Source organism: Hemitrygon akajei, chromosome 7 (genome assembly GCF_048418815.1).
Source record: "Hemitrygon akajei chromosome 7, sHemAka1.3, whole genome shotgun sequence".
NCBI classification, from domain to species: Eukaryota; Metazoa; Chordata; class Chondrichthyes; order Myliobatiformes; family Dasyatidae; genus Hemitrygon; species Hemitrygon akajei.
Window position 1 is genome coordinate 47,341,718 of NC_133130.1, and position 12,139 is coordinate 47,353,856.

General features: G+C 41.1%; 1 protein-coding gene across 1 annotated transcript in view; it reads left to right on the forward strand.

The window, feature by feature from the left end:
* The window catches only part of rab3gap2 (RAB3 GTPase activating protein subunit 2 (non-catalytic)), an 88,693-nt gene that overhangs the window by 10,100 nt on the left and 66,454 nt on the right, over window positions 1-12,139 (forward strand). The window contains exon 2 of the mRNA XM_073050794.1: window positions 11,281-11,345. Within this exon, the coding sequence (XP_072906895.1) occupies window positions 11,281-11,345 (65 nt within the window). The remainder of the gene's footprint in view (window positions 1-11,280; window positions 11,346-12,139) is intronic.

Here is a 12,139-nt window from a genome sequence, read left to right on the forward strand (position 1 = left end):
GAACCTGGGAATTAACACCTCCCTCTGCAACTGGATCCTCAACTTTCTGATCAACAGACCACAATCGGTAAGGGTAGGCAGCAACACCTCTGCCACAATTCTTCCAAACACTGGTGTTCCATATGGTTGTGTCCTCAACACTTACTGTGCACTCATGACTGTGTGGTCAGACTCTGCTCTCACTCCATTTGTAATTTTGCAGATAACACTACTGTAGGAAGTTATATTTCAAATGATGAGTTGAAGTACAGGAAGAGGATAGTAACATGGTTTTATGGGAGCAAGTAAAATAAAAATAAAAGGGCTAATCTTTGATTTAGAGAGCTGAGGAATGAGGTGAGCAATGCTGCTGTTGACATCAACGGTGCTGTTCATAGTTCAAAGTAAATTTATTATCAAAGTACATGTATGTCACCATATACAACCCTGAAATTCATTTTGTCAATAAATCTATAGAATAATAATCATAATAGAACCAATGAGCACCCAACTAAGGTGTTCAACCAGAGTGCAGAAGATACCAAAATTGTGCCAATATTGTATAAAAAAAAAGAAACAACAATTATATCCATGACTTTGGATATCCATTACTGCCTGGTATGGGAACACCAATACCTTTGAGAGGAAAGTCTCACAAAAAGTAGTGGATTAGGCCCAGTACATCATGGGTAAAAAACCCCCAACCATTGAGTGTATCTACACGAAATGTTGCTATAGAAAATCAGCATCCATCATCGCAGATCCTCACCACTCAGGCCATGCTCTTTTGCTACTGGCATCAGATAGGAGGTACAAGTACTTCAGGAGTTGTACCACCAGGTTCAAGAGCAGCTACTACCCCTCAATCATCAGGCTCTTGAACAAAAGTGGAAAACTACACTAATTTAAGGACTCTTTTATCTTTATATTTCATGCTTGTTATTTATTACTATTTATTTATTATCTATTTGCAGTTTGTTTACAGTTTCTGATGTTACAGATCTTGTTTACAGTTACTGTCTATAGATTTGTTGAGTATGTCCGCAGAAAAAGAATCTCGGGGTTGTCCGTGGTGACATGTATGTACTTTGATAATAAATTTTACTTGAAGTATAATCAGCTCCTTGGTCCTGCTAACATTGAGTAAAGGGTTGTTGTTATGACACCACAGCCTTATTTTCATTCTCCCTCCTAAATGCTGATACATCACCACCTTCGTTTCATCCAATGACAGTGGTATCATCAGCAAACATAAATGTGACATTGAAGCTATGTTTAGCCACACAGTCATAAGTGTAAAGTGAGTAGAGTAGGGGACTGAGCAGACAATGGTTGAGAACTTCATGTTCCTGGGAATAAACATTACTGATGGCCTATCCTGATCCAGCCATGTAGATGGCATTGCCAAGAAAGCTCATCCACACCTTTTATTCCTCAGGAGGCTAAAGAAATTTGACATGTCCCTGTCAACTCTTGCCAGTTTTTATTGATGCATCATGGGACAGCATCTACAACACTTTAACACTATTGAAGAGTTCCCTAGCACGATAAAATAGACTCTTGACCTTACAGTGCACCTTGAATTAATCTTGTACCTTATTATTTATGTACACTGCTCTTTCTGTGTGGCTGTTATACTTTTTCTGTATTCTGTTATTGTTTTACCTTGTTTTGCCTCAATGCACTGTGTAATGATTTGGATCTGTGTGATCAGTATGCAAGACAAGCTTTTCACTCTGTCTTGGTATGTGTAATAATAATAATAATAAAGTAATTCCATTTTCAAGTCTGTGGATGTACCTTTAGCTGGAAGGGCTAACTGGAGGAGACCAAAGAGGACTTCTGTTTGTGTCGTAAATACCCAAGCTAGCATCGTTACAACATCCCTGATCCAACCATCAACGTCATAAGATTATGCCATTATGTGAATGAGAGATGACAAGGATATACACACTGTGCAGACTATAGTGGGTGCCAGTGCTTGTTGGATAATTGCTGCTGTATCTGCTCTGTCATCTCGAGCCTGGCCTTTCTCACAAACTGGTTTAAGGAAAATGAATTTCAATTTAAATAAGCGTGAGTTGATGGATTTTGGACATTCAAACCAGGGTACAATGAATAGCAGGGCACTGACAAGTGTTGTACTCCTCAGTCCCTTTGTTACACGAGTGCATAGTTTGCTGAACATAGCTATACAGTGAAAAAGGCATTTAGCATACTGACCTTAAAATTAGGGTGTTGGATTTAGGAGTAGGAACATATTTTGCAGTTATCCAAGTCATTGATGAGAGTACATTTGGAAAATTGTGTATAGTTTTGGTTCTATTGTTATAAAAAAGTCATTTTGAGCTGGAGAGGGTACAAGGATGCTTCCTGGAGTGGAGGGCCAGAGTTAAAGCGAGAGGTTGGTCTTGTGGATCTTATTCCTTGGAGCATAGAAGAATGAGAGGTAGCCTCCGCGAAGTATATAAAACCATGAGGAATATGGGTTGAGGTTGACAGTGATGGTCATTTCCCCAGGGGCAGGGATTCCAAAACTAGAGAGCACAGGTAAGAAGGGGGAGATTTAAGAGACCTGAGAGGTAACTTTACACAGAGAGTAGTGAGTACCTGGAATGAGCTGCCAGAGGAAGTGATTGAGGCCAGGCCAAATGCAACATTTTGAGAGGCATTTGCATATCTATATTGTGTGAATGCACACAGCTGGGACTAGCAGGGAGGATGCTGTAGTCAGCCAGGACCAACTGTGCCAAAGGGCCTGTTTTATGTTGAATCACTCTGACTATATTGAGCTTTCTCAGAAGGCCGTAATTATTGGTTAGATGATTGGAATCACCTTACATTTGATCTCTGAATTGCTAAGTTAATTTCTTTTTGAAATGTGTTTGCAATTGCAGAGTCAAATATTATTTTCTGACCTTGTAGAGGTATAAGGAGGTAGCCTGTAATTCAGACAATTAACATGTTGACTTTATATGTCAGCTCTGGTTCCAATGCTTAAACTTGTGCAGAGATTTTTTTTCATGCTGCCATTCTCTCAAACTAGTAAGGAAAATGTCTGCTTTTGGGCAGGTTGAGAAAGAACCTACCACTATCTTAAGTTCTGCTCGTTAAGGAACAACACGGAATTTGACATGAATCCAAGATGAAAGTGATAATTTTGTCATTTGGTAAACTGACCTCTACTTCAAAGAGGCTAAAGATCAGGTTTATGATATTCCTTATCTATCTTTGGGTCATAACTCCCCAGCTGAGTATCAGACCATTGTCTCCCAAATGGTCTCTTTCACTGGATGTCGTCTCCCTACTGCCTCATAGACTCCCAACCATGCCTAACCCAATCCTAACTGCTTCCCATGATCCACAAGCGGGACTGTTGTAGAAAACCCGTCACTTCTACATGTTCTTTTCATATTGAACTTAGTTCTTCTTTCATGATTCAATCTATGCTTGTTCATTGCCTTCTCACTTGCATCCGTAGTATCTCTGCTGCCTCTATCAGTTTGAAAGTTTTCTCATTCCCCTTCCTTGTACATTTTTAGCATTAATATCTAAATTGCTCTACACCTCAATTCCACCAGGCTCACCCATTACCTCCATTCCTTCCCTCCTTCAGCTGGCTTAAGACATACTCACAGTGAATAAATTCTTAAAATTAATTCATTTATCAAACCCGTGTATAGCTTTGAAGACCTGAATGGGGTCAAGAAATGCCTGCTTCTTTTGAGGAAACAAAAACCTTTGTTCGAATCTCACTTGGATACCGTCCTATTATTTTGATTCTAGTCATCGATGATGCATAGAGCTCAAGATTCTTCTTTGCTGTCAATTTCCATCCTTATTTTGTTTTCATAAGGTCCATTTCTTCATTTTCCCTAATCTTTCTCAACTTCTCTATCCCTATTTCAGGGGATAGGTTCGCAAGGGACATTCACCACACAGCTATCTTCACTACATGTCCTCCCCAGCCTGGTTCCTGTAAGGATCCAATTTTACTTAGCTGTTTCTCTGGTATACTGTCCATACAAGTCCTTCTGAGGTATCTTCTTCACATCTATGCCTGTTCCATTTTTGCTTTAATTTACCTCACTCCTCCCTCAACCCTGTTGACATTTTACATATAATGATGATCCTTTCAGATTCAGTTTATTGTCATTTAGAAACCACAAATGCAATGCAGTTAAAAAATGAGACAACGTTCATCCGGAATGATATCACAAAAGCATATGACAAAACAAGCTACACCAGAAAATCCACATAATGTTTGGCAATCCTCAATCCAGAGTCCGGAGAGGCTGCTGCGTATTAATATCGCGCTACCGTCTTAGCGCATTCCCCGGAAAGGAGCTCCAAATACACCAGACAAACAAGACCAAAAACTAAAGCTACAAGACCTGCACAAAACCACATAGTTACAACATATAGTTACAACAATGCAAACAATAGCATAATTGATTAAAAAAAAACACACTATGGGCACAGTAAAAATAGTCCAAAGATGTTAAAGGACTACAAGTTCAAAAGAAGTCACCACACAGTTTCCACAAGTCCCCAGGGGCCTGACAGACTCGCCATCCCACGCTGGAGGCAGAAGGGAATACCCCTGCTATGGACTTCGACGTTGCCGTCCGACTCAGCCTCGCAGATGCAGAACACACTGAGAGTAACCTGACCGCAGCGGACTCCGAGTCCGTCGAACCTCCGAGTTGACGACCATCCTCTCTGGCACAGCTTCTCCGAGCACCATCCTCTGCCGAGCGTATTAAGACGGCTCTGCCAACGGCCATCGGCAACGCGACCCCGAGGACTGGGGGCCTGTTCTTCCCAGCAGAGTCCCGGACCTCACAGCAGCAGCAGCAACGAAGAAGGTCTTCCTGGAGATTTCCAGATGTTCCTCTGTGCTCCCACGTCCGTTTTCAATCGATTATGATTGTGCATGGCACCCCACTTCACAAATAACAGATAATCAGCTCCGGAGTGGCCACTGCAAGTTGCGTCGTGCCGCCATCTTGGATAAGTCAAGTCAAGTCAAGTCACTTTTATTGTCATTTCAACCATAACTGCCTCTACAGTACATAGTAAAAATGAGACGTTTTTCAGGATCATGGTGTTACATGACACAGTAGAAAAACTAGACTGAACTACATAAAAAACAACACAGAGAAAAAAAAACAACTGCACTAGACTATAGACCTATCCAGGACTGCATAAAGTGCACAAAACAGTGCAGGCATTACAATAAATAATAAACAGGACAATAGGGCAGTAAGGTGTCAGTCCAGGCTCTGCGTATTGAGGAGTCTGATAGCTTGGGGGAAGAAACTGTTACATAGTCTAGTCGTGAGAGCCCTAATGCTTCGGTGCCTTTTCCCAGACGGCAGGAGGGAGAAGAGTTTGTATGAGGGGTGCGTGGGGTCCTTCATAATGCTGTTTGCTTTGTGGATGCAGCGTGTAGTGTAAATGTCCATCATGGCGGGAAGAGAAACCCTGATGATCTTCTCAGCTGACCTCACTATCTGCTGCAGGGTCTTGCAATCCGAGATGGTGCAATTTCTGAACCAGGCAGTGATGCAGCTGCTCAGGATGCTCTCAATACAACCCCTGTAGAATGTGATGAGGATGGGGGGGGTGGGAGATGAACTTTCCTCAGCCTTCGCAGAAAGTAGAGATGCTGTTGGGCTTTCTTTGCTATGGAGCTGGTGTTGAGGGACCAGGTGAGATTCTCCACCAGGTGAACACCAAGAAATTTGGTGCTCTTAACGATCTCTACCAAGGAGCCGTTGATGTTCAGCAGGGAGTGGTCGCTCTGTGCCCTCCTGAAGTCTTCCTAAGCTTTCAAACTGATATCTCTGCCAGGCATATATTTCCTCTTCCCTCTTTTACTATTCCTATGGCACCATTCCCTCCAAGACATCCAACTCCTCTTTGCAATTTCCCATTCAACCTCTCTCCCTTATTGTATCCCTCCCACTATCCAGAAAATCAAGTGCTTCTTTGGATGAGGCAGCAATCTGTTTGCAATATATCCAGTTTATGCAGATACTGCCTTCTCTGCTTAAAGTGCTGGCTAGGTAACCACTTTGCAGAAAACCTCTGTTTAATGCTGAAAGGGGAACATATTCTTCATTCCACTCCCATGCTTGCTTGTCTTTGGCTTCTTGCATTGTTTCAATGTAACAGCTCATTCAAGGAACAGTGCCTTATGACTTGCTGAGCATGATTGGCATTTGTTTTTGGATTGTAATATTTTATTTCCAGCTTCTGGAGCAAAACAGAATGCTTTAGGAACTCAGTGGTTTAGGCAGTATCTGTGGAGACAAAGGGATAGGTGCTTGAGGCAGGGTCTCAGTATAAGATGTTGACTATGCCTTTGTCTCTGGAGATGCTGCCTAACCCACTGAGTTCCTCAAGCTGTTTTATGTTTAAATTTGAGTTTCCTTTCTTTTCAATATGTTGGGGCTTATGCATTATTGAATTCCACAATAGTGAGCCTTGAATAGAAGTTTCTCTGACCTACCTTCTGTCACTGTTTAAACATGTTCAAATAAGCAGTGTTCAATTTCTAGGCATGATTATTAGTGCATCTTTGAGTGATGCTCACACCACCAGTGCACATATTATGGTTAAACATCCATTAACCCAAGTCTAAAGAGGTAAAGATTTTGCTGCTAAGTCTAAGATTTGGATGTTAGATACAAGGGCCTAGGTTTCTCTAAAGAGTCAACTAGATAACGTACAAAGTATCAGAAATTGAGCATGTCGTCCTTCAGAACTGTTCTGCCACTTAATATCATGGCTTGTCTTCAAACTTGGTGTTATTTTTACTGTTGATCCCCACATACCTGAATCCAATGCAATCTAAAATCTCTATTTTTGAAGAACAACTTGCTCATGTGAATCTAAGGTCGATAGCAGTTTATTTCTAAAGCGGTTTGATCGGGGCATGAACGAGCAAGCACGTAGTTGTCAGCCAGTGAGAACAGCAAGAAGAGTTTAAAAGGAGACGGTTATTTCTTCAGTGGTTTGATCGGGCACAGAGTCTGGCCGTGTGCCTCAGAAGTGTAGGGAAAGGAAGAGGATGGCAGCAGTGATAGGGGACTCTATAGTTAGGGCATCAGACAGGTGATTCTGTGGATGCAGGAAAGAAGCATGGATGGCAGTTTGCCTCCCAGGTGCGTCATGGTATCCTGAAGTGGGAAGGAGAACAGCCGGGGTTGTGGTAGGTATTGGTACCAACGTCATAGGCAGGAAAAGGGAGGAGGTCCTGAAAGCAGACTACAGGGTGTTAGGAAGGAAGCTGAGAAGCAGGACCACAAGAGTGGTAATCTCGGGATTACTGCCTGTGCCATGTGACAGTGAGTATAGAAATAAAGTGTGGTGGAGGGTAAATGCATGGCTGAGGGATTGGAGCAGGGGGCAGGGATTCAGATTTCTGGAACATTGAGACCTCTTTTGGGGCAGGAATGACCTGTAAATCCCAGGGAGAGCAATATCCTGGTGGGGAGGTTTGCTAAAGCTATTGGGGAGAGTTTAAATGAGGATTGCTGGGGGGGTGGGTGTGTGGGAACCAAACTGAAAAGATGGAGGAAGAGGTGGTTGGCTCACAAATAGAGAAAGCTTGGAGACAGTGTGAGAGAGAGAATCGGTAGGTGATAAAAAAGGGACGTACTCAGACCGATGGTTTGAGATGTCTATTTTAATGCAAGGAGTATAATGAACAAAGCGGATGAGTTTAGAGCATGGATCAGTACTTGGAGCTATGATGTTGTGCCCATTACAGAGACTTGGATGGCTCAGGGGCAGGAATAGTTATTTTGAGTGCCAGGCTTTAGATGTTTCAGAAATGACAGGGAAGGAGGCAAAAGAGGTGAGGGCATGACACTGCTGATCAGAGATAGTGTCATGACTGCAGAAAAGGAGGAAGACATGGAGGGATTGTCTACGGAGTCTCTGTGGGTGGAAGTTACAAACAGGAAGGGGTCAATAACTCTACTCGGTGTTTTTTATAGATCACCCAGTTGTAACAGGGACATTGAGGAGTGGACAGGAAGACAGATTGTGGAAAGGTGTAATAATAACAAGGTTGTCGTGGTGGGATATTTTGATTTCCCAAATATCAATTGGCATGTCCCTAGAGCGAGGAGTTTAGATGGAGTTTGTTAGTTGTGCTCAGGAAGGTTTCTTGACACAATATGTAGGTAAGTCTACAAGAGGAGAGGCTGTACTTGATCTGGTATTGGGAAATGAACCTGGTCAGGTGTCAGATCTCTCAGTGGGAGAGTATTTTGGAAATAATGATCACAACTCTGTCTCCTTTACCATAGCTTTGGAGAGAGATAGGAACAGACAAGTTAGGAAAACGTTTAATTGGGGTAAGGGGAAATATGAGGCTATCAGGCAGGAACTTGGAAGCATAAATTGGGAACAGATGTTCTCAGGGAAATATACAGAAGAAATGTGGCAAATGTTCAGGGCATATTTGTGTGGAGTTCCGCATAGGTGCGTTCCAGTGAGACAGGGAAAGGATGGTACGATAGGTTCAAAAAAACTAGGTAATGATAGAGATCTAGAAAATTATAAGGCTAGCAGGAAGGAGTTTAAGAATGAAATTAGGAGAGCTAGAAGGGGCCATGAGAAGGCCTTGGCAGACAGGATTAAGGAAAACCCCAAGGCATTTTACAAGTATGTGAAGAGCAAGAGGATAAGGTGTGAGAGAATAGGACCAATCAAGTGTGTCAGTGGAAAAGTGTGTATGGAACCAGAGGAGATAGCAGAGGTACTTAATGAATACTTCGCTTCAGTATTCACTACGGAAAAGGATCTTGGTGATTGTAGGGGTGACTTACAGAGGACTGAAAAGCTTGACCATGTAGATATTAAAGAGGATGTGCTGGAGTTTTTGGAAAGCATCAAGTTGGATTAGTCACTGGGACCAGATGAGGTGTACCCCAGGCTACTGTGGGAGGTGAGGAAGGAGATTGCTGGGCCTCTGGCAACGATGTTTGCATAATCAATTGGGACAGGAGAGGTTCTGGAGGGTTGCAGATGTTGTTCCATTATTCAAGAAAAGGAGTAGAGATAGCCCAGGAAATTATAGACCAGTGAGTCTTCAGTGGTTGGTAAGTTGATGGAGAAGATCCTGAAAGGCAGGATTTATGAATATTTGGAGAGGCATAATATAATTAGGAATAGTCAGCATGGCTTTGTCAAAGGCAGGTCATGCCTTACGAGCCTGATTGAATTTTTTGAGGATGTGACTAAACACATTGTTGAAGGTAGAGCAGTAGATGTAGTGTATATGGATTTCAGCAAGGCATTTGATAAGGTACCCCATGCAAGGCTTATTGAGAAAGTAAGGAGGCATGGGATCCAAGGAGACATTGCTTTGTGGATCCAGAACTGGCTTGTCCACAGAAGGCAAAGAGTGGTTGTAGATGGGTCATCTTCTGCATGGAGGTCGGTCACCAGTGGTGTGCCTCAGGGATCTGTTCTGGGACCCCTACTCTTTGTGATTTTTATAAATGATCTGGATGTGGAAGTGGAGGGATGTGTTAGTAAATTTGCTGATGACACAAAAGTTGGGGGTGTTGTAGATAGTGTGGAGGGCTGTCAGAGGTTACAGTGGGACATTGATAGGATGCAAAACTGGGCTGAGAAGTGGCAGATGGAGTTCAACCAAGATAAGTGTGAGGTGGTTCATTTTGGTAGGTCAAATATGATGGCAGAATATAGTATTAATGGTAAGACTCTTGACAGTGTGGAGGATCAGAGGGTCCTATGAAGGTGTATAAGTTGATGAGAAGCATTGATTGTGTGGATAGTCAGAGGCTAGCATGAAAGAGCACAGTTTTAAGGTGCTTAGAAGTAGGTATAGAGGAGATGTCAGGGTATGTTTTTTACCCAGAGTGTGGTGAGTGCGTGGAATGGGCTGCCGGCAACAGAGGTGGAGACGGATATGATAGGGTCTTTTAAGAGACTCCTGGACAGGTACATGGAGCTCTGTGTAGGTTGTGTGTGGGTTTTCTATGCTTCTATTTATAAAAATAGTCTCACTCATATATTAACCAATTAATATGTACATTACAAATTTATTAGGATTTATCAAAACATCTTGATATGATTACGTTTTGTGCAGAGCTTTGACTCTGGGCTTGAAAGTGCTGGACCATTGCAATTTCAAGCTTTATTTCATTGTTACTACTTTTAAAGTATGTACTTAATTTTTAAAGCATAGCAAAATGGATTGCAGTTAGTTGGGACACATCGAGACCAATACATTTTGATACAATTAAGCAGCTGCCCAATTAACTGAAATAGTTAAAGCAGTATTTAAGAAATAGACAAACTACCATTTAACTGAGTAATGTATTTAATGTATTTAAATGAAAAACAAACAAATTGGAACTCCAGCAGTACTACTATGGTACTATAAAACAGTTTATTAATAGTTATTGATGGAGGAATTTGGTGTACGCTGCCATTTTCTTTTGATTGACTGTAAATGAACAAAATTAGTACAGGCACCTAGTGTAAATAATGGACTGCCTTCACACAATGCAAGTGACAAGTGCATCCTCCAAATCTTCATTTTAATTGTATCATTCATGATAATTGTTGATACCTGCAAAACCTTTCTAGTAATTAACTTGTTGAAGTACCGAAATGCTGGAGGAACTCAGCAGGCCAGGCAGCATCTATGGAAAGGAGCAAACAGTGGATGCTTTGGGCCAAGACCCTTCATCAGGTCTGGTTTTATTGCCTGTATCTGCAGATTTTCTCTTGTTTGTGAAGTAGTGAAATCTTTTCTTTATCACTCTTGGCCATTTCTGGTATCTCCAAGCCTGAATGTTTGAAACCACACTGAGCAAAAGAGTTTTGTATTGTCTTACTGCTTATTTCTCACCAACTATCAGTGACAAAAATCACTGCTTTTAGAACACAAATGCGTGCAACTGACACTGTTTTAAAAACTGTTATAAGCACCGTGTAGTGTCTAATGGCATACAATTGTACATGACTGATGTGAGTTAAAAACTGTTCGGCAACAGTCTCCTGCCCCAATTAAGTGGCATAGTATCCCAAATAAATGAAGGGAATCCTTTTCTCAAAGGAATCCTTTGAGAAAACAAAAACTATTTTCTCAATTAGTTTTTGTTATTTAATAGTTGTCCAAAATAAGCAGATACACTGATTATTCAATAGTCCAATTAACTGGAATGCACTTTATTTGTAATATGCAGTGTTTAAACCAATTTGTTTCGGTTGAAATTTTAACTATGATTTTACTTTTTTTTTGTATAGATAAAGAACAAAGCTGGGAAGATGAAGACTGGGGAGCTTGGGATGATGGTGAAATGAAAGAAACTGTAAGACATAATTATCAGTTGTTGATTTTTCAGTGAGATCATAAAAATGAATTGACCTGAGATAAAATGTGTTTGGGATATGCTACAACAAAACTAAATTTGTAATAATAGGTAGATCATTTGTTTATACTATCTTGGCTATTGATTAATAGAAGGAAGGGTAGAATGATTTGACAGAACAGAAAGAGAGTTGCACAGGTCCAATGAGAAAAGATAAATGAAGGATATAAGAAAGTGGCATAAAGCATTCACAACCCAGACCAAAGAACAGATAAAATAATTTAGCAGAAGCATACAAGTATTCAACTAGGGAAAGTAAAGAATTCATTATAAATATATGAATAAACAAATATAAACCACAACTTTCATCCAAGAGGAAATCCTGTGTTTGATTATTTCTCTTTATTGGACATTGCTTAAGTGAAGAATCTTATATACACATCAGTCATTTGGTGGTTATTAATGGTAATAGATCTGATGTGAGCTATTTATTTACAAAGTCCAACAAGGATGTGTTCTGCAAAGACCTAGGTTGTACAGTTTCTTTATAAATAATAGACATAGACACATAACCAAGCAGGATTTTTTTTCCTGGATGGAAGTTGTGTTATGCTTTGTCCACATTTGATCTATTGGTGTAGACAAAATCTGTAGATAACTTGTCCTCACAAAAGGTATACTTTTGTCATATTTGCTCCTTGATGCCCTTTGGCTTCTGTTTTTTTAAGGGTACTTGATGATCAACTGCTGGGAGGGACAACTGGAGAAGGAAGTCACATAGAGAGTGATCCCTA